The 23,721-nt window shown below is 44.5% G+C and overlaps 2 protein-coding genes across 4 annotated transcripts in view; one reads left to right on the top strand and one right to left on the bottom strand.

Moving 5' to 3' along the window:
* Positions 1–23,721, bottom strand: part of LOC117583143 (sex peptide receptor) — a 57,146-nt gene that overhangs the window by 26,138 nt on the left and 7,287 nt on the right. Inside the window, exon 1 of one of the 3 annotated variants that reach the window (XM_034271345.1) lies at positions 2,122–2,181. The exons of the other annotated variants lie outside the window; for them this stretch is intronic. The gene's annotated coding sequence lies outside the window, so the exon portion shown is untranslated. Of the gene's footprint in view, positions 1–2,121; positions 2,182–23,721 lie in introns of those variants that run through there. 3 annotated transcript variants of the gene reach the window in all.
* Positions 4,342–23,721, top strand: part of LOC117583041 (mucin-17) — a 40,519-nt gene continuing 21,139 nt past the window's right edge. Inside the window, exons 1-2 of the mRNA XM_034271206.1 lie at positions 4,342–5,183; positions 19,163–19,219. Of these exons, the coding sequence (XP_034127097.1) occupies positions 5,153–5,183; positions 19,163–19,219 (88 nt within the window). The 5' untranslated portion in view covers positions 4,342–5,152. The remainder of the gene's footprint in view (positions 5,184–19,162; positions 19,220–23,721) is intronic.

The following is a 23,721-nucleotide window of genomic DNA, read 5'->3' as shown; positions in this document are numbered from 1 at the left end:
TGTCATTTATTTCTGTAGTCAAATGTCTGAGCCGGAACCTGGAGGCCTCGTAAAGGACGATTTATTTCTTAGACCATTTAAGTACATGCGTCATGGAAACATTATTCGCTTGGCTCTGGCTTTGGCCTAGCATAATGTTGGCAATTTAAGAAAATGAAATGTGCTGATGGACACAGACAGGAGGAGGCGCATTAGCAGGTCCATCCACATTGTTCTTTATTAAAATGACCCATGCCGTGAGCCCGTGAAACAGACATATTAAAAAGCATCCAGCAGCGAATTTGGTCAACATATCCCTGGGGGTTGGGAATGACAGAAGCTGACACAATGCCAGCAAAAATAGACAAAAGGTACAAATAATAATATTTATTGTACTTTGAATGAAGTTTTGTTTTGCGTGGATGAACCATGCATCATTCAGTTAGAGTCAACAGCGGAGTTGTTGGTTGTGGGTGCCATTCCATGGAAGCTTTATTACCTCCACCATAATACCAAGAAGCTTAGATTTCCCCACGCAGAACTATTGTGTTCCCCACAAACAATATTGAGGTACAATCCAGTGGGTTAATGAACAGTGTTCTCGTTTGACACTGTCAAACAACATAACCAACAACTGCTACAAACTCTAGCATGAGTCAAACGCTATGTGTTGTGGATCAGAAGAGTGCAACTATCTGGAATTGAGACTCGAACGGAGCCACTGAACAGCTTGCACATCGGCACAGGCCTAGATTAAAACGTCTTACTGAAGTCCATTTGAAAATGCAAACCCTGCTTCCGTTCTGACCAACAGAACCAACAAAGGAAATGTATACGGCTGAAAAGTATGCAGGTGGCATGCCCCCTAGGGTGACTATAAAATATCTCGAATTTCTGTAGGAATATTTTAAGTTTTAAATTGAATGCTCGAACACGAAGAGATTCCCATGCACTTTTGTATTTTTTACACCGAGAAAAATGGCTTTGTGGAAACCAATCGACTTTACTTGATTCAACTAAGAGTATAAAAGCTTTAAAATGTTTTTTATGGGCCTGTATTTGCTTTAAATCCACGTGCATGAGTATAAAACATTTTCAAACAAGTGGAAATGTGAACATTTTCAAGGCTTTCTTCCATCTATCGGTGCGCATCCGTTCATCCGAAACTTGATCAATTAAGAAACTGCATTGGATTACAAGCCGAATATTTATTATTGAAATAATGCAAGGATTCAAATGTGGGACAGACAACAGCAATGTCAATATCATTCTCGTGTACGAGAATTGAAACAATATTGTTTATGAGCGCATTCAATACTGCGGAAACACAATAGTTATGCGTGGGTGAAATCTAAGCTTCTTGGTATTATGGTGGAGATAATAAAGCTTCCATGGAATGGCACCCACAACCAACAACTCCGCTGTTGACTCTAACTGAATGATGCATGGTTCATCCACGCAAAACAAAACTTCATTCAAAGTACAATAAATATTATTATTTGTACCTTTTGTCTATTTTTGCTGGCATTGTGTCAGCTTCTATCATTGCCAACCCCTGCTGCTGGATGCTTTTTAATATGTCCGTTTATGTTGTTGGTTATGTTGTTCGACAGTGTGAATTATGAGCAGTTGTCTCATTTTCAATGTTCTATGTTGTTTTCGATCATTTTGCAGCTATTGTAACTGATATTCACCAAAAAGCGACATGCCCATATGCAAATTTATGTTTTCTTTTTCGATTGTCTGCCCTTTCTGTTCAACGATGCAACAGGGCCCTTGCATATTGCTGGAAATGTACCCACAAGCAAATACACAAAAAATGGAACAATTTAAAACAAATAAATACAATTAGGAGTTCAGTCACAAGCCCCGTGGCACGAAAGTTGTATATAAAAACAAGATATATAAATAGAATAATTAGCAGCAACCGAACGGATAATGGAGAGAATAAATCAATGCAAATATTAAATTTCCACATGTACAGTCTTTCTCCACGCCAAACCTCTTCTCATGCCGCCTGGCAAACTATTTATTTGCCAATTAAATATTTTAATATTTAATAATGCGTAAAGAGAATTGTGTATCAACAGTTGCGTATTTTCAGTTGAGTTTAATTGGATTTGGAGAGTTTGTGGTGCTCACCGTGCTGATTCCACTAATCCAGACGATTGGATCCACTTTATTTCATTTCATTTATTTCATTTTAAGAACCATTCAAAATGTTGAAATATTTGTTTGTTTGTTTTTTCCTTTGTTGCTGGCAAGCCACTTGCTAAAAATAGTTGTGTTTGAATGTTTTTTGCGCCACTACGAAAATTCAGAATAATACTGCGAAATATTCCATCGCTTTCCGAGCTTGTGATCCTCTCGCGTTGTCTGTTTTCGGCCGACTGCAAGGGTATCTCGGAGTGCTTGGGAGATGGCGTTGGCGCCAAATTGCTTTTTCGCACTCGAATTTCCCGGCATAATGGCGCCTGCGCGTGGCGGCACCCACGTAAACAAACGTCAGCTGTTGGTTCGAACAACTTTCATTGATGATTTGTTGAACATTGTACGGGGGGGGGTGGCCGGTTGTTTGGCGTTGTGTTGTCGGGAGGAGTGCGTTGGATAAGAAGCTTGAGCTGCAGGCCTTGCAGTTCTAATGAAATTTGATTAATTTTGCATTTAATTCTAATGAAATATCTCAATTAAATTATAGAAATCCTTTGGAGCAAACATGACCTTCTCGCACACATAAGGCGCTGGCTTTTTCTTCGGCTGCAATGGGGCGGATGGTTTCCTGTTAACGAGCTGAAGGCCACGCCTTTCACATGTCACGGCCGTTGAGAACACTGACAGCTGCCAGTGTCAATGGTTCATTAAACCCGCCCCACATCTCCATGCCCACATCCACCCAGACACTGCCGCAGATGTTTTCGCATTTTTCCCTTACATTAATTCCCATTGACACCGCATTGTTGTGCCCCTTTGACATGAGGCAGAGCGTACAGCAATCGACTGGAGCAGCTTGTGTGAAAGCTATTATCGCCTAGCAGGTCCATGGCATGAGTTTGAGCTTAAGCTGATTGTGTGTGGGCTTTAAAGAGCAATAAGGAGAAGTGATTAGCTGGCATGGAAGGTGAGTGAGCCATTGAGTGAACCACGCATGTGTATCCTTAGCGATAATACATAATACAAAACCTATAGTGAAACACAATGAAAGTAATTATTTTCCTTTAAAATTCGAACAGCTAGTTGGTCTTCTCACAGCAAATTCTAATTTGGCATTTCTGTGATAAATGATAGCAAATCTAAATTCAAATCTCAACGGTTTTAAGGCGCTCCACAGCTATTCGGCGTTGGTTTCTGGAACTTCTCTAAACTGCATACATTCAAATGCTCGCAGATATAATATTTTAGCTTTGTGTCTTTACTCTTCGCCTTTAAGTTCTCTTAAGAGCCGCTCTCTTTGCATTGCTCTCTCTTCAACATGAAATTGAAAGCAGTGCAAAATGTAAGCAGTGCCTAGTGCATTCGTGAGCGCATCTGCTCATTTCTGCGTTAACAGCGTTCAGCAACAGGAGAGAATTTCCCCGACCGTTCTGGCACAGGAGAGAATTTCCCTTACAGTTTGACCCCAAAAATAATGCCAATTCACAATATTGACACACAATTCACAATGGGTAGCCCCCAAACGCGCGCGCAGCCATTTTTTGAATTGAAGGCTTTCTTAGCTTTTTCCGCGAACCGAGCCGAGACGCACGTATCCGTATCTCGTTAGGCGCAGAACGGTAAACGGTGAATTAAATGCGCAAAAAACAACAACTTATATTGGAATAAAAGCGAAAGAAGTGTATATATATTCAAGCAGTTTATTTATAGAATTCGCACAGCCATATAAAGCATATTAAAAAGTGATATACTCACACACCACACACACAATCACACGCATAGGAATACCAACAGATGATAAGAAATATCTTCATAGTGCAAATGGTGTAAGAGAAGGAGAACGAGAACGAGCAGATCAGATGAAGTATTGTTTAAAGAATTCGCGCGCCCATTTTTTTCCACGCGAATTAGTTTCATTCATTTGATTTGATCGCTACGGTACGCTCGGTGGGTGCCAAAACTTCGATCTCGCTAGTCAGCGTCGGTAAACGGTAAACGGTAAACGGTAGAGAGTGGACGATTTACGTGGAAACGGTGACGTACATAGTCCTTTCGAGCGGCAAACGAAAGGAAACAAAGTGCTAATAAATGCATTAAAAATACAAAAACACGACGGCCTACGACAACAGGCAAGAACAATCTGATGACGAAACGGCAGACAAAGCCAACAGCAACAGAAACCGAAACAAGATCTACAAAACGAGGGAAACAAAACAGCAACAACAAACAACAACAACAACAACAACAACAACCGAGTAAACGGCATATCAAATAGAGAAACCAATAAACATTTTTCGAGTATTTACAACTATCAGAAGTAGAGCCAACAGAAGATATCGCAAAAATGAATTAAATTTAATATATACAAAAACCAAACACACACAAGAGACACCCACACCACACATATTTGGATTTATACACCCAGAGCAAACATATTTACAACAAAACAATAGCAAAAGCAAAAGCAACAGCAACACCAGCAGCAGCAGCAGCAGCAAAAAGAGAAGGGGAACAAGCGGTGCAACGGAATTGGGAAATCCCCAAATAATCGCCAAAGCCAAGGACTGTGACTGTAAGCGACTGTGCTACAGGGGAGCGAGAGGCAAGGGACAGCGATGAGAGAGCGAGCTACGTCATCCGGCTAAAAGGCATATCAGGACACATTTGCAGGACACGACGAGAGCGAGGGACATGGACACGGGCAGGGCCCCTACTCCCATTTGTCTAGTGGGCAAATAAGAGCGAGGCAGGCAGGAACCAGGCCACACACACACATACACATAGCAGCAAGGACATTAGAGGGGTAGCCATTGTTGTGGTGTGTGCGTCAAGGACATTCACACACACATGCAGAGGCAAGCAAGCCGACCAGTCGACGAGTCCTATTAAATATACATCAATCAGGCGTCGATAGGAAATACTCCAAAGTATCCAACAGTTGTCCCATGTGACAGCGCAAGGAAGGGGCGCAACAAGGACACACCCACACCCACACATTGAGTCCTATTTGGTTGCTGGAAAGATGGCACGACGCAGGGGCAGCGGCCGAGGCAGTAAGTATCTTTTCTTGTTATTTATTTAGCTCGGCACAGACTTCTGCCCCGCCCCCTAACGGCTTGAGAAGTTCTTGGGAAATCTTGGCAGGGGCAGGAATTTGATACATTCGTTCAAGGACGAGAGAGAACTTGAACAGCTTTCGCGGAAAAGTTCCCTCCAGCAAAGTCACGACAGGGCCTTTCAATTACGGCAGAGTCAAGGATCTCTCCTTAGCAACTGTAGCCGCCATATGGCGGGGACATCAATTGAATCTATGTGAGAGTGGATGGAGCCCCACCAATTCCAGCACCAACCCCCACCATAATACTTCAACGAAATAAAATATGCAAAAATGTGAAAATTCAGCCCCTTCGTTTGTGTGCGAATTGTATCCAGAAGATACATGTTTTTTTTTGCATTATTATTTGTGCCACGAAATACTTGAACAGGCCGCGCACTTGCTCAACAAGCGAGAGGGAGGCAGGGAGGGGGAGAGCTGCATAAAACATTAAACAACGTCAGTCACCCACCCACACCCACAGCAAAGCCACAGTCAGCCACCCCCAGTGGCAGTTCCATGCCCCTGCACTCCCTCCATATACCCCCTCCGCGCTGTTATCATTTCAGTTGCGTGGCGTGCGCGCTGCAAAATGTTGGGGATTCCCTTACGTAATCCCCAAGCGCACACAAAAGGCAAGCAAACAAACACACACAAAGAGAGAGAGGGGCAGAGAGCGAGCGAGCGAGCTGCAGCTGGGAAGCTCTTTCAAAGAGAAGCAGCAAACAAAACAAAAATGGTTAAAGGAAAGAGGAAGAGTGCTAAAAGAGGGGAGGGAGCGGGGAGGTAGTGAAAGAGACACACAAACAAGGCAGCAAGTCATCGACGCTGACGTAGTCGTAGTCCCCCCAACCAGCCCCTTGTAATGGCCTCAAAATCAAGCTCAGCAAGCGGCATGAACTCTCTGCTGTCTTCTTGTGTGTGTGTGTGTGTGTGTGTCGCATACAGACACAAACTTGTAGTCAACAGGCAGACACACAGAGGCAAAGCGACAGATACAGATACAACGAATACTTGGAATTCAGGCACAGCCCACAGCCCACAGTCGCAGATACTTTTGCGTCACTTTGCCTGTTAGACAGACATGTTGCCCTCTGTAGTTGCTGCTGCCTCTGCTGCTTGTGTGCCTCATGCCACAGTTTGAACTTATTAAAAAGACAGCCACAGCACCAGCGTTCAGTTACTCGTACTTTGTTGCAGTGGGTGGTTGCCTCTCCTGTAGCTCTCTGCCCGCACCCTTCCTGCATATAATTTCGCCAAATGAGATACAAGTGCGCGTTGCCTTGCCTTTTGATATATGCCAAGTGCTTCAGTTCGTTGTGCAAGTACAGTGGGCCCCTGCCAGTCAAATCGAATGGCTTCTTGGACTCTTCGGAGAGGAGCCACTGTGGCGCTGACTGGCAAGCGCAACATGTTCAAAGCGTTCTTCCCTCTCAGTTGGCTACGCCACGACATGGCCACGACAGGGGTGTGGCATTGCCTTTGCCAACTGTGTGGCAGGGGGTCGTTCAGCTGGGTATGGTGGTGGTTGGTTGGGGGCAGGTAGCCGGCAGCCCTTAAGCCGACTTTGCCTTTGTCTTTGCCTTTGCCTTTGCCTTCGACTTGGGCGCCCTCCTCGCCATTCTATCAGCGTTCTGCCAGTGTCACCAACTACGTCAAAATGAAAATAGACTTTTCCTGGGCTCCCTTACATTTGGCTACAAATATTTGTTTGAGCTCGAGGATTTTTCTTTTTTCTTTTGCCCCTTTTTGGAGGTGGAAGGAAGCCTTTGCCTTTGCCTTTGCCTTTGCTCTGACTCTTTGCTCTTGGCCATTGTGCAGATAATTTATGGGAATACTCAAGGGGAGTAGAGAGTCCGGAAAGTTCCTTTGGTGCTGTTACTTCAGTGTATTTTCATTTCATCGCTACCTTTGTTTTCTCTTATTTTCTGTTCTTTTCTGCTTGCCTGTTTTCCCTTTGGCAACTTTTGCGTTCATTCGCATTCCATTTACATTTCCATTTCGAATGGAAAAAGGCTTTTAGTTTGTTATAGTTTTTGCCTTTTAAATGGAGGAGGGTTGAGGCTTGCCATTCATTATGCTCACGAGGGTGGAGGGGGTAGAGAGGAAGGGCAGGGAAGGGAAGGGTTGTAGGTGCAGCGTCCCCTAAGTGCCACAAAAGTGGCAGCTTATGTAGGTCTAGGTGTGGCCATAATGTCCCAGAAACCATTTCCATTTGCTGATTGCTCTGATTTCCTTTTGCATTTTCATTCAACTTAGTCTTTGGCTCTGAATTAACTTTCCTTTGCATTAAAGTTATCGGAAATTAAACTTGTTAAGACTTTTCTAGGATTTTGTTTAGGTTTTATAGCCGCAGATAGTTCTAAGCCATTTTTAATCCCTTTTTCCACACTTACTCGAGTGTTTTCCTCATTACCAAATAAAACCCCACTCAGGGCATAAGCTTGAGGTGGCATAGGGAAAAGGTATCCTTGGGCTGCACCTTTCCCCGGGCCATATCATAGCCATAATCAAAACACTCCACTGGCTGCCTCTCTATCCACGGTTCAGCTTGACTCTTCCAGGTTGTTTTTGCAGGCAGCAGCCACGCCCAGAAAATTCACCCCATTCCTCCCCCGCTAGAGCCACTGAAAAGGTCAGGGCAGAGTGGCCCAAAAGTGGCAAGGAGCAACAAAACTGAAACAGCAAACAGAAATGAAAGAGAGCAAGGGAAAGGAAAATAAATAAATAAAACGTGAAACGAAATCCAGGCCCCAGAAAATTCTACGAGTGAGAGAGAGAGAGAGAGAGAGAGAGAGAGTATGCCAAAATAAAACCCCAAACCATAGCCGTGTAGTGGGAGGAACAGGAGGAGCAAGAGGAGTACCTGTAGCCAGAACCAGCTACAGCCATTACAGAACCTGCCACAAGAGCCAAGAGCGGGGCAATATACAAACGTATACAAAGCAAAAGCAAAAACAAAAACAAAAACAAAAAGAATGAAAACAAGAAATTAAGGGAAAAGTTAAGAACAGGCGAAAAATGGGGAAAAACAAGTAAGGAAACGTACACGTGTAGTGAGTGTATCTGTGTGTGCGCGTGTGGCCAAACCTCTTCATCAGACACACACACACACACACACACACACACACACGGATACAAATACAAAGAGTGTGGCACCCACACGTGTGTGCTGTGTGTGTACACAGAGTGGGAAGAGAGTCTATGAAAGCGCAGGGCTTCCCCAAATGATAAACTTTTATTTGCTTTTGCGGGCGCACATTGGATTTTTGTGGGGCAGCAACAGCAGCAGACTGTGGCAGAGGCAGAGGCAGAGGCAGAGCCAGTGGCAGCACTCAACCATAATAAAACGAACTTTGAACGCAGAGAGTGAAGCAGGATTGGGTGGGGGTGTTGGATTGTATGTTGGCATATGGATGATGATGATGATGATGATGATGATGATGATGATGATGATCATGTTGTCGCCGTTGCCGCTTCTCGGTCGTCAAGCAGTTTTACCACAGAGAAGCGAGCATTAAACCAAGTCAACCGACCCATCCACAGGAATTGTGTCATAGGCAGGGTGGACTCAAGGATATCCTGTAAATAAGTAGATGCCAAGGATGTGGCTTCCTTCCTTCGAATTGGAAACCCAGTCCGCCAGCTTCCTCGCAATTATGGAATTCGTGGAACTCAAACTTGGCCACTGAATACGTTCAATGGAGTTCACCCATGGCAACACGTGGTTATCTCACGTCCACTCTCGCAGCTCCTTCAGGCTTTTGTATGCATTAAATACAGGCAGCATTAAACAGTTTTCATTTACAGTAAGCGGGGGACTGATTTCTTGCTATAGGACATCCCTCAAAACAGTGCCAGGATGCGGGGTAGCGACAAGTTTCACACAAATGAGTAGGCAACAGCCAGCAGCGAGCCAACAGAGAGGGAGAGTGTGCGAAAGAGAAGGCTGCTTCGTTGGTGGGGAGGGTGTGTGTGTGGAGGGGGAGGGGGCATTGAGACAGAGAGTGCCACGGATACTAGGAAACGTGGCCCCAGTGGGTGGCAGGGAGACAGAGAGAGCGAGTGAGAGAGAGGGGAGAGCCTTGTTGGCTATGGCCAATGTTGCCCCGTGTTGTTGTCGGGCCAGAAAGCTGTTGAACAGAGGAGGAGGCAGCAACGAGTGAGTGACGGCAACGACCGTGAAAGGCCATTTGCCTTCATCCTTTGTGTGAGTGGTTGCGTGTGTGTGTGTGTGTATGTGTGTGTGTAAGTGAGTGTGTGCAAGGATAACCTAATACAATTTCTGTTTTTGTTGCCTAAGGACGTGCAGGAATTTGTTCGTGTATCTCTCGATTGCCGGAGAATGAGCCAAGCGAACTGGCGTTGGGGTTGGGGTTGGGGTTGGGAGACTGTGTGGCAGCCCCAGAACGGGCCCAAAGTAGCATTTCCCCTGGGTGGCAGACATATTTTGGGAGGCACCCATTGGCACCCCTTTATTTCGAGGCCCAGGCCAGGACCTGCCTGATGTTGGAACAGCTGCTGGCTAAATATTTCTCCTATAATGGTAAAACAGAAATATATTTACACTCTCCGTTGCATTTTGTACGTATTTGCACACGACGGATAGTCTCCCATTGCAATGGGACTGGGGGCGTGCTGGGGCGTGGATGGATGGAAAACCATCAGCATTGACCATCAGCCCAAGGATGGGCCAGGGATAGCCCGTTGATTAATTAATGAACCGCCCTGCCTGTTGGCCAGCTTAATTTCCATGAAAATTTTAAGCATTTCAATCATTTATAAACATTTTCCCCCTCAAACTGACTGGAGAACAAGGCACCAGTCACCGGTCGGTCCGTCGCCTGATTTATCGAGGGAGTAAGTCCTTTCGACATTATCTCTCCCCTGCAGCATAATTATATTAAAGTGAAAGGTAAACCCAATTAAGCGGCAAAAACAGGCTCTGAGATACGGCATTCAGTTCATAATTGGGTTTCAATTTCAATTCAAAATAAAATAAAAATGAAAATCAAAGCTCGAGTATCTACTGAATGGTGTTCGTTCACTCGCTCGAGTATTTGGATCGAACGAACTGTTGATTTTTGTTGCCATTGATAACCTTTACACCTCGGGCAGTGCCTCCCCTCAGCATAGTTCAATGCTGAATGCGGTCAATGCGTTCGTTTGCTGGTCCCATCCCATCCCATGGCATGCCATGCCAGCCCTCATCGGACACGCAATCTGTCCAGCAAATCGTCCAACTAAATTCAATTTAACATAACAATATTGTGTCCACGCAACTGAAATCAATAGGCATCAGGACATACATTTAGTTTGCATACATTTCTCAGTAAATAAGGTAATAATTGGATTGAATGCAGCTTACAGTTTTACAACGAAATAAATGCAGCAAAAGCGAATGTTCTGTGAACTTCTTTCTTGCTTTTATGTAAATGGGAAAGTTAATCAACTGGTTGGAAAGTTTCTCTTCTGTTACTATTTAAGTTCTGATCGAAAGGTATATTTGCAAAGTAATATAAGATTAAACAGTCGCCATAGTCTGAAATGAAATGAAATGCGTATCAGCTGCACAAACAAACATAATTTCTACCAGTTCTTATCGCACAAAAACCAATAGCTTGGATCCCCCCAAAAGAAATTCTTTGAAAAAAAGTTCAGCTAAAAATTAACCACAAAAATAACAAAAACACAACAGCGCCGCAACAGAGCAGCGGCGTCACAGAGTCGCCTTAAGTTGGTGACAGAAAAGCAACAGCAAAACAAAAAAAAAAACATAAATAAATAAATAATTTTATGGCATGGTATTTATGTCGGCTTTATTTTCTTCCAATTTCTGTTTGGCTACGAAAAGAACACAAACACAGACACACATACACAGAGAGAGGGGGAGATAAAGATAGAGAATTTACAGACAGTAACCGAGAGAGAGGGAGAGAGATGTATCACAGGAACGTGTTGAATATAGGCTTACAAAAACAAACACATCAGAGAGGGCATCACGTCATACCGGTTTCTCTTTTAATTCAGCTTCGTAAGCGCTTTTTTGGGGTCTTTTTGCTGCAGGTATACCCTCGCAAAGGTACACATAACTCTACTACTGTCTATCATCGAGCCGAAAAGGGTAACGTCAACTTCGTAAGCAGTTTATTTTTTGCTGTTTTGCCTTATTGCTGTTGCTTCCCCAGAAGATATCCAAGCAAAAGCGAAACAGAATTATGGGGGAAGCTCACAATCCAAAGTCCCAAAGTCCGAGACAGCGAGAGAGACAGAGAGAGAGACAAACACGCGCGCATTTTGGCTTTGTGCCCCGCTTGCCTTAACTCAACGCGAGCTCTGCTTTTGCACTGCTTTTGCACTGCTTGGGTGCGGTTTGGAATGGTGTGGGGGGAACTGTCGGGGGTCGGGTCTGCCTACATTTTGCCTTACAATGCACTAATAAAACCACACTTCTTGCACCAATGGAAGACTGTTAACCTGTTTTGGCCTCACTCGTTTGGGTGTTTCAGTGTAGGTGTGTATTTATGTGTGTTTTAGTGTGTGTTTGCAACGGCCCCAAAGCTTTATTCCAACAAGAGTGTATGAACGAACCTCAAGACACTCTGGCACACACAATATAAACATTTGATTTGGATTTGATCTTCTATACTGCTGCAGTTTAGGTCTTAGGGCCGGCTCCACAGCGAGGGCCCAGGCAATTTTGTAGCAGATTAACGCTTGAGTGAGAGCCCGCCGCACCACTGGCTGTGCTTCTTGTGCTTCCCGATGATTCACCTGACAACTTTTGAGTTGTTCTATCGCCCGTTGTCCCTCTCTTTCTCTCCCACTCTGCTGTTTTCAAACGAGTTTTATATATCATCTTATGGTGGTGGTGGGGGCTCTATCTTACTCACCGCTCACACACACACACACACGAACTGTGTGACTTGAAATTATCGCACAAAATTTCCTGGAATTTCATTTAATTTCCATCAGGGGCCTGCCGCCCGTCACCTGCCCACCTGTATGTGGTGGCCCTTGTGTGATTAATCGCAATAATCAATAAATTATCAGCACCTACAATACATATCAATTGAATTGCTGGACTGACCGTAACCATTTAATGCACATTTCTTGTCTTTTGTCTACCAAAATCAATTCATTAAGCTGCAACTCGAAATCGAGTCTATCTTTTCCCAACAATGTGACAGGGCGGGGGAGCTTCAATCATCCCAGGAAAAAGGTAGGAAAAAGGTGCTGTCAGTCATAGTTTGGCATGGTCGCAACGTGACTCTTATGCACCATTTTTGGATGCCTGGAAATTTGGATTCTGGATGTGGATGTAGCGCAATGTGTTTTTATATCACCATGGACATTTTCTGCCAGAATGTACAAGTTGAATAAGTACTGGAATCCTGCAACCTTTGTGTTGAAAATTATATGTATACAAATTCCTATAGAAACATCGAAAGGAAATTCGCAGAATGCCGAAAAGTGATTTCCGATAAAAAGTTAAGTGCCCTCCCCAAACAAACAACAACAACAGAAAGACACAAAAGACAAACAAAACCAAAGGCACGAAAAATAAAGGCCCAAGCAGGTTCAAACACTCCAAAAAGAAGGTCTTCCTGCGTATCATAAATATGAATATGTTGCTGCATCGATGCTGGAGCAGTAAACGCGGCACAAACGAGGTGACTGCATCAGGTAGTTCCCTCTTTGAAAGAAGTCGTCTTCGCCTAGGGGCCAGACACAGCCGCAGAGTCCCAAAAACACAACAGCCACGACCACTCAACGCCCGAAAGCGCAAGACAATAAACAAGCCAAGATCAAAAGGGACTCGCCTGATGATGGTAGGAGAGGCAGTGTGTGTGTGTGGAGAGAGAATATGCTTTTATGGAGACAGGTTGGCTTGTGGCAGGGGGGATACCGAAAAAAAGAGAACGTCGCTGTCTGTGCACACCTACAGCAGCCGCAGTGCAGATCTTCTGCTTGATGCACTGCTTGCTCCGCTTATGCACAGCTTGTTCCTGCGTTAAATTCACTGCTTCCTTTAAGCTTTAAAGACCAATTACATGGAAAATAAAATGAAGCATTCCCTCCGCATCCCACGTCAAACCTCTGCAGCCAGTCCCCACTGCAACGACAGTCGGTTGTCTGGCGACGTTGTCGTCTTGCTGTCTGGTCGTTGGCGTCGGCGTTTTCAAAGCGAAACGCACCGGAGTTGCAATTGGAAATTGGAAATGTAATCATGGATAGAGGGAAATGCCAATGTGTATCAATACTCGTACTATATTCCACTTTAAATTCATTCAACTCGAACTTATAAAGTGAAATCCGGATATGTTTGCCTTGAAAAGTTGTGAACTTATCTTTGTGCATGGAAAATGCTTAACTTTTTAAGAGCTTTTCAGCTAACTGAATTCTGTGCCACTCGTAGTAAATACATTCAAAGCAGTAGAATACAATGAACAAGTTCCAGTGAAGCCTGGGGAGCTGTGGGTGGGTGTTTTGTAGCTTACTCTTGCCACAAAATTGACTGAGTATTAAAAGACAGACAACAGCTAGAAGGAGACGAAGAACGAACGAACAGAACCGTAAAGTTGTCTCTCGTTCGCTCTGCCACTCTCGCCTTGCCTCTCATCTCATTCTCTTGGTTGCCATTTATTGAAGGAAGTCACGTTACAAATGTGGCACGTACAGCGTACAGCACGTTGTGCACGTCGGTGAGGCGCCAGCCAGCGTTTCAGAATTCTGTTTTTAGACCGCCACTCTCCACGCACAGTCAGTCTCTTCTCTCCTCTCCCACTGGCGGACAGACGCACTGTCAGGCAGACAGACAGTCTCACTGACTGACTGACTGACTGACGGTTCTATCTCGCCCCGTTTTTGCGACAAGCTCGTGCTGTAGATACAATCAGAGCGGTACAGAGACACTGCGAGCGAGAGAGACAGCAGCAGATTCTCGAACAAAGTTTCAGATTGGAAGAACCCAGAAAAAGAAAGGCAACGCAAAGGCAGCGGCAAGTGCTATGCGTACTCGTATCTTTCAGCTACACATACAGCTGCAAAAAGGTGTGCAAGAAGTTGATTGAGGATTCACACAGACACCGAGGCACACACACACACACACACAGACAGACATGGGACAGACAGACGCGGGACAGACAGCATTCGTTTTTGCGCCTTTTTCTTGTTGCCCCTCGGAGGAACATGAAAGTTGGCAGCTGTTGCCGTTGTCGTTGCCGTTGCCGCTGCCGCTGCCAGGATGCTGCTTCGGTGTTCGAACTTTTTGCAACAGCAACAGATACTCTCGTACTTTCATGTTTCGCTGAGAGTCTCTGTATCTTTTTATCTTTCGTTGGAACACATAGCATACTCAGAGCATAAGCTACACACACACTCATACACTCAAAATTGGGAATGTCTGCCACAGAAATGTACACCCATGCGGACACATTGTTGCCATGACTATGACGTAGCGTCGCCGTTTTAGCCAACATCTTTGCCTGCGGCTCGTACTGTCGTTTGGCTGTGCGTTGTACTCGTAATTTATGTTTACGCAGATCGAAAAATAAATCTTTATATATTGTTCTTCCTCTTGCTTTTGTTTGTGCTTCACCGAAACCGAAGAACGCGATAAATTTCTGCACAGCCAGGGAGGGCCTTTGAGATGGGCATTCATCGATAATGTCTGCGGATTAAAGTTGAGAGCTCTCTCAGAGGACAGCTAGCTGCGGTCAGGTCAGCTTTCTTGCCCTTAACTTTTCTTCAATCCAAAATTCAGCCTCCGTTTTATAAAAATTCCATTTCTTCCATGACGTACACAGACCTTCCCCCTTGAACTTGAACTGCTTTTCACCACTGCTTATTCTTGAACTGCTTCTTATTATCATTATCTGCTGGAAATGGAAATGCGAAGCGAGTACGGGCAATAACGGGAAAAAGCACCCGTGAAATCTTATCGCCGTAGAGTGATTGTTGAGGAGGGGTTCGGCGGCGGCCAAAAACAAATGCCAAGCAATTAATGTGACACCAACAACAGCAACAGCAAGCATAGCAGCGGAGTATAAGCAACGCAGTAAAACGTTAGAGCAACCAAAGAAGCAAGCAGCGCAGCCAAGCACCCCAAAAGCCCCAGCTAATGATAATCGGCAAACGAAACGAAAACGAAACGACAACAACAACAATCTAAACCTAAACGATGTGACCAAAAACAACAAATCAATTGAAGCCCAAAATAAAAGAGCAATTGAGTGAGAAAGAGAGCGGTGTGTGTGCGTGCTAAGAGCAACAAGCAGGCAGAGAGTTAACAGCAAGCAGTGACAGTGCTGTTAACAGGGAATTCCCTCTTTTATGTTATACGCTCTGATTAAAGGCAGTTTGGCAGGTGCATGTATGTGTACGTGTGTGAGAGAGAGAACGATAGGCTACAATTTAAAAGGAAATTAAGCATAAAAAGTGAATAACTTTTGATAATTGCCATGTCAGCGTTTTGGCAATCCATTTTCTGCTCGTTCAACTGAACACAAAGACACACATGCATACATCCAAAGAATGTTTACGTGTGTCAGATTAGGGGACTAGTTCAACTGTTGAACACTGATTTGGGGGTGGCGCCACTTGAGATCTCGCATAGCTTTCAGCCGGAACCTTCTTGGAATTCATTTCATCTAAATTACTTAGAAAAAAAAAATAATTTAAGTGTTTCATAGCCTAGTATCGCTCATTAAACTGATAGCATGCATATCAATGCTCACACCATCAGCATTTAATAGTTCCGCTGAATCCCACAGTGATAAGAGCGTGGACTGGCAGATAGCGATGCCATCCATTGTGGTGCTGACTTCCACAAGTCGCCCCTCAGGAATTTCAAAACTTCTGCTCCAGTTATGCCTGCCCACCCCCCAGCCGGCACTCTTTCCCCGTGAGAAGTCAGAGCTATTCAAATGACAGGCTTCCCCGCGGGGTTATGGCCTTCCGGCCAAGTCCCACACGCACAAAGGGGGCCAAATTCCTGTCATAACTCGTACTTCAGCTCCAAGTATCTCCAAGCTCCATGTGGGTCGCACAGCCGACATTTACAGCTGGCCCAAAACCCACCAGCACCAGAAACAGACGCAGAGCCTGTATGCAAATCCATATCCACTCACACACACGCACACACACTCGCCTATAGATTTTCTCGTATTGCATACACAATACATATAAATTTTTTTTTTTTAGGTGTCTTTATAATATGTGCAGCAGCTGCAAAAATTGGCAGCCACGACCAAATTGCGCAGAATGCATTTTTTTATTTTTCGCTTTTTTTTTTATTAATTTTTGTATGTCTCTTGGATTAAACAAAGAACAAAATATTTATTGTTAATGCTATTTTTGTGGCACAAGTGCCGCCGCAAGCAAACCGAAAACAAATTGCCAAAAACTTGTCCGAAAATAAATCAAAGAAACTGCAGCGTAATTACGCAATCAACAGGCAGGCCACTACGTCACCAGACAAAAAAGAAAAGTGAATTGCTAATGAAAACGAAAACGAGGAATGGCAGCCAAAGCACAACAAATTCTAAAACATATGTACGTACGTTTATAGATAGATGGATTTTAGATGAACCGAATTGCGAAGTTTTGAAATTAATTTCTGTGACGCTTTTCATGGCTGAACTGTGGCTGCTGTTGTGTGGAGGGTTCCCGTAAACTTCTGTGCTCTTTGCTCCTTTGTCAAATTATGAACTCTTCTATCGTGCCTTTAATTCTCATTCTTAGATCCACTCTGAACGCTTGATAAACCGCAAAACGACAATAAAACCCAAACTATAATCTTCTGGAAACGCTCTTTCCATTCCCATGTTTACATCGAATAAAATCTCTAAAAATAAGAAGCGCGCAATATCTGAATCATTTCATTTGGCTGCCTTCTCTCTAGAGACATTACTCATACGCCCCAGTGCCCAGGGTAGATGGTTATGATGGCATCAGCAGCACCGAGCTTAGCTCATGCCGAGAAGCGTATGCGTAATGAGCCGCAAATGTTAATTGTTCTATAAACATTCGAGGCAGCAATTAGTAAAGCAACAACAACATTGCGGCTTCCCCGCACAGAAAGAGAGGACAGATAAACTGGTTGCAGCGAGGCATTCGCTTAACCAGTTTTTTCTGATGCCAAAATCCCAAAGAAAGAGGCTGAAAAGGCGGAATGGGATGGCCTGATGATGATGATGACGATGACGACGACGACATTGCCAATTTCAATCTGGTTGTGGCCTGGATGGGCATGTTTCCGCTTTGGGAAGAGCAGCAGACAAAGTTGGTCGCCAGCAAGTCGCGGCCATAAACAAGTGCGGCAGGTGGTAAGAAATAACAAAACCAAAGCCACGGGGAAGTTGAAGGTGAAGCTGAAGCGAAGTGAAGTGAAGTGAAGGAGGAGAGTCGCCGAGGCAGGCAGTGTGTCTCCCCTAGTGCCTTGCCCCGGTGCGTGCGCAATCGGGGCCGAGTTCTCATCTTCTCGGCTACCTGGTGCAACTTCTTTTCTGCACTTGGCATCAGGCTATGACTTCGGTTTATGCTGCTCTTGGCTGCTGCCTCTGCTGCTGCTGCTGCTGCTGCTGCTGCTGCTGAGTCAAGCAGTTGGCCAGCTGCCTGTCTGCCTTCATCGGTTGCTGTTTGCCTGGTTGCTGCTTTAATTTGCATGCAGGTTTTTTTCTCTCTCACTCGCTCTAAACTCTAAACTCTGCAGTTCTCTCTCGAGTTCTGCCCGAGCACACCACACCGTTCATAGCATACTTGGAGGGGTTGTGGCGAGGCAGGAGTGTAGGGGCCACAGCTTATCGATGATTCGTTCAAAGTGCAGCCACTCGAAGCGATTAAGTCCGAGTGCTTTACAACATCTCACTGACCGTACCAGAATTGACTTTTCACTGCTTCCACCATGGCAAATATTGATAAGAGTCCCTCCCCATTGAGCGACTTTTGCTTTATAGTCATATGAATGCCCTAGCTGGCAGAGGGTTCTACACATTTCAGGAGACAACATGTAACTGTCAAAAGTACAGTAACGCCCCAGGGATAACTGAGTATTATCGTATGTGAATCTACCATTAGATCGGTTTAGCCATCCTGGGATAGGGTATTCCCTTCGTCACTCTCTATGCAATTGATTTCGTTTCGTTGTTATTGCCACACACTCTGCTGGCTTATCAATCCCGTAAAGTGCGTCATTCGAGTGCCTGTGTGGTCACAGTCAGAATATGCCACAATACGCGTGCAGTGTTTTCCACAATTCCCAACGATTACTTTTGGTATTTTTAGAACGCCTTCCAAAAGGGAATTTCGCCACAATTTGCCAAGAAAAGAAACATATTTAGAGGCTATTTTTAGGCACTCATCAAATGCGTTTTTCACGTTTAATTTTTGCTAGAAAATTGCTCTCGCAAATATTTCAATTTATAGATACACACCAATACACCCCTCTATACAGCGTGGTACACCCCCAACGATACGTAGATATATCTATTTTAAATTTAGCAAAGAGCGCTACAAAATTGGCTTGTAAACATTCTTGTGAAAATGAATTTTCAGCTTGGTTTGATGGCCTCCGTCTATCTGTCTGACGCTGTTTTGGCTTCTCCATGGCCCATGAAAATTGGCAAAATTCCGTCCGTCCCACTCCCTGTTGCTCTCTCCCCTCTTCCCCATTGTCTGCCATTTGAATTCTTTATTTACTATGTAGGAGGTGTGTTGCGCCATGTATTTTCCCCACATTTTCTTTTGCTTTCGCTTGGCCATTGGTTCTCTGGCGTCATCAAGTGAAATGTCAGTGTCAGAGCGTGGGTGCGGCAGAGGTTTTGATCTTGAAGCAAATTGCACTACTCGTAATTTCCCCTGCCACAGAGCATCTTAATCTCAATTTTCACAAGAACCATCGAAATTAATTGAAACAAACGTTTTGCTTTCTTTCAGAATCCACAGTAAACTCGCGCAAGAGTGCTCTGGAAACGGCGCGTGAAAAGCTGAAAGGTGAGTGCTTGGCAAACAAGGGAACATTATCGATTAATGATCGATTTTTGTGACAAATATTAATTGGCTTCGATGACTCTCTTTGACTGAATCTATCGTTATCACAGCGAAAAACTGTAATTAATGCTCTTCATTTAACCTCCAAAAACATAACACTTATCGGTACTTGATTGGTGTAATCGACCGATGATTGCTATGCAGCTTAAAAGCCACCACAAATCACTGAGTATCGCCACGATGAATGTGTGTGTGTACCCTCAGAAACTCCAATCTCAGTAATCTCACCTATGGGCATGGAGTATGTGTATGTATGGGTATATTTATATCACTGATAATTCAATCAATACATAGTATAAGCAGCTGCCGTGACTCATTTGTAGAACTTGCAATCAGTGCATTGCTATCACAGTCCATAAAACAAAAGAAAAAGTTCAATTTATAATCGATGTCACACAGAAACGAACTGAAAATACATTTGACAATCGCAATTGTGGCTCATAGGAATGACCTTCAGGGGGTGGCGCACAACGACAAAAAAGAAAAGTGAAATTGGAAATAAAGATGGGGCTCAATGGGCTGGCTAAAAAAACAACACACACACTGACAGTGTGTGTGTGTGTGTGTGTGTGTGTGTCTGGCAATATTGATAAAGTGCGTGCCCTGTACATTGAAACGAATCGAATCGAAGAACCGCTGAGAGCTCCAATTGTGATAAGGCCAAATGGCGTGATTCATGTCCCACACTCACTCCACATTCCAATAAATAAATAAATAATCTATAAAGTATATCAACAATAAGCTCGGTATCTATGCGAAAGCTTATCGGGAAAAGATTACGAGCTTCTGGGACATACTTATGGATACTTTTGGCAGTCAAACGCATTTCACTTTCATTCCGATAAGCTGAAACGTGACGTATGCAGATACGGACACACTTTCGTGTGATATCGTAATAGATAAAATGTCGCCTGTTTTTAAAGCAGTTTTTCATATCACTTTTAGGGTTCATTTCGGTCACTAATTATAAAGGTATCGATCGCCAGCTCAAAGATACATTTATGCTGCCACTGCCAGGGATTTTCACCAGAAGTGAGCACAGGCCAATGGGCCATCTACCTGTTTGGGCCGAATCGTTTAAGTGTTGCCACCTTTAATTGCCGGACAGCCGAACAGGATCTGCCCTGCCTGCATGGTCTTGGTCTTGGTCTAGCGCCAGGCTCAAGTGCCTCAAGTCAAGTGGCAGTGTAAGCCCAGGATAATCCTCTTGCATCCCTTTGCATTGATGATTTTATGGGTTTTACCCGGGAAAAGCTGTCGTCGGCTCATTCTATGTACTGCACGTGTAATGATGCCATTCCGTCTGCTTGAGGTTCTCTTTTTTTTTTGTGTTGGCCTGAACACAGGTAACAGAAACAGTCGCGCAAATCCATTGACGCAAGTGATTAAGCTGTCTCGTTGCTGTCTGGGCCAGTACTGAGCCGATTCAATTAGCTGACATCTGAGGCTATAAACAGCTGCTCTGCGGGCTGGCGTATGCAAATATGCGGCGGCCATTATGGCCAACAAAATAACAAATCCCAGAGTGCTCGCTGCACTTGCAAATATCTAGAATCTAGATGCAGATACACAGATACACAATCAGAGTATCCGGAGAGTGGAAGAGGCAGCTGAACATTCCACGGCATATTTTCGTTGGCGTCACCTCCGTCTACGTCTGCGATCGTTTTATTTACTGCTTTTGCTCTCCGCTCTCCGCTCTGCTGTGCTGTGCTGTTTTGTGCTTAATTTAAAGCGGTTTCATAGACGCCACAAGTACACCGCACGTCGGACAACGTCGTGGCAAAGAATGTGTATAAAAGTATCTGCGTGTCTGCTGGCTGTATCTCCGCATCTGTAGCTCTTGCTCTTGCTCTTGCTGTATCTGTATCCGTGTGCCTATGTTTGCGTTTGTGTGTGCAAAAGTCGCCAAACTGGCGATTCCCAATCAGCCGCAGCAACAGAGCCGACATCGACATCGTCAGTTTTATTTACACACAAAACACACAGCGCACAGAGCGAATGACAATCGAATGTTGAATGTTAAAACGGGGAATGGGAAATACTCTAGGAGTATCTGTAAATAAATTCAGCAAAGTTGGAGCTGCACCTAAAGGATTAGATACTTTTGAGACAGCACAAAGCACGAGACATAAACATGAAAACTGTTTTATTCGTATACAAGGATTGCCCATGTCACATTTCTGGTGACACAGAATATTAAATAGATGGAAATATTCTTCTACCAATTCCATTTTAACCCGATTCAGACAGTGGCTTTGGCTTGGCTTTGGTTGTGTTGTGTTGTGTTGTGGCCAATGGGGCATTTGTCATAGTCACAGCTTCTTCATTGCCTTTCCCTATTTGTGGTTGCTGTTGAATTGTTGAAATAAACTAAAATAACTGAAACCAAACACGGGATTTTTGTTGGCTGTCGTTGTTTTCCCCTGCAGCACTCTTTACCTTTTGTTGACTAGCTGCCACACACACACACACACACACACCCCACCCTACGCTTTGTTGACTGCCACTGCCCCAGAGCTAGCGTTGCGTGTCAACAAATGAGCAATCAACAATATTATAATAGCCAAGTTAAGCGGCCAGAAACACTCGACACCCAGAACGCACGGCGGGTCGGACATATTCGACATTCGGATTTCAGTATTCAAGATTCGGCATGGCACTCGGTATTGCTTGCCTGAAATAATGCCTGAAGCGTGTAGGTCGTCGGTTGACTAAGGTCTAGGCGTCTAACGTTTATTTATTCAATGCTGACGCATGCAGCAGTAGTCGTAGTGCCGCCATCACCAGGCTGTCTGACTAAGAAATTCTAGAAATCAACGATAACCCGCGCATACTACTTATTATATTTGAACGAAAGGCCAACTGAAAGAAAAGGGGAGTAACTTGATTTATCCATTATTGATTAGTTGCAGTCTTTGGGCTGAAAATATAAACACACCTCGACAGATAGCAATAGCAAACACAAATTTATCGATCATACGGGGAGAGGGCACTGCCACTCCCATCTAAGACTCCATCCAACCCACCTTGTTTTGAGTGCCACTTAATGCTCCTGCTCAAAAATTATCTGTTTTAGTTGGTTGCCAGCTCAAACCAACACACAATCTCTCATTAGGTTCCAGAATCGATACGCCCATAACTATGCAATGCATAATTAAGTGGACCCCAAGCGATATTTGCCTTACGACGATAATGTACCCTAATTATGTGAAGCGGAAATTCGGTCAAACAAAATGTGCCTCCCATCCAACCATCACCATTAGATGCAGAAAGAGAAAGCTATGGTTCTATTGGTGTGCCTGAAATTGTTGTAAAATCGAGAATAAGCAAAGGGGAAAGTTGGTGTTTAGTTCAATTTTATTGCAGATATTCTAGTACATGTTCTTTTACACTAGTAAATATTCTGTTTTCATGATTATGATTCTCTTTTTGCATTATAGTCCTTCCTCCCTTCATGCTCTTTTGTTCGCTGCGCATTCAATTAGTTTTGATTGTCGCTTTTTCCCTTGTCTCCCGCCCGTTGACGACGATGCTGATGCTCCTCAATTAAAGAATTTCGCTCGATTGATTACGCTTAATATCGATGACGAAGACCGTGATGAAGAGACGACGCCACCTAGCCCCAGGCACCCCCTTTCCCTGCTCTCCCTGTCTCTCTTTATGTCTCTCTGTCTGTCCTGCTCAAGCAGTTCAAGTGAATGGTCAAACCTGTTTCGGGGCTGCCACAACAGAACGCAGCACACAGCAGTAGCAGCAGCAACAACAACGGCTTGGCATCATGGGCAGTTGGGGGCATGTGCACGAGCGGTAATAATAACAAAGTTGGAGCCGCCAAATGCAACAGAAACAAGAGCTCGATGGCAAACTACAAAAGTCGAAGCTTTTGATACCCTTTCAAATCGTTTCCATGGAAGAATATGGGGGAATGGAAGGACAGATAACTCTTTCTTATGGTCAAAGTCAAGGTACCTTCTGCAGTGGCAAGGGTACACATAAACGACGACGTCGCCAATATTGCTGAACGGCCCAGACATGATCACGTCGCCGTCGCTTTGTCGATTGTTGTTGGCTCTTTCTTTCTCTTTCTCTGTCTCTCTCTCTATTTGTGTCTCTGATTGTTTGTGTTGTCTGCGTTGGAGCTGGAGCCTCTGTCGATGTTGCTGCCGCCGCTGCAGTCGCAGTCGCCGCCGCTGCTGTAATTGTCGCCACTTTGGCGGCACTGGCGATCGTAGCTTCTGGTTGCAATGTTTCCCCGCCGCACCGTCTCTCCTGTAATCGACCAAAAACGACGACGACTGTTTTATGTAGCGCTTAATGGTTTCATTCGACGGCTGAGAAGAGTGGCTCCCCTCTCTGTGTGTTTGTGTGTGTGTTTGTATTGATTACCCAATGCGTGAATGAGTAAGAACTCTTTGGGGGCGACGTACGCTGGCTGCAGTCGC

This window comes from Drosophila guanche, unplaced genomic scaffold, assembly GCF_900245975.1.
Source record: "Drosophila guanche unplaced genomic scaffold, DGUA_6, whole genome shotgun sequence".
NCBI classification, from domain to species: domain Eukaryota; kingdom Metazoa; phylum Arthropoda; class Insecta; order Diptera; family Drosophilidae; genus Drosophila; species Drosophila guanche.
The sequence above is the reverse complement of the archived record's forward strand: the minus strand, read 5'-3'. Positions and strand labels throughout refer to the sequence as shown.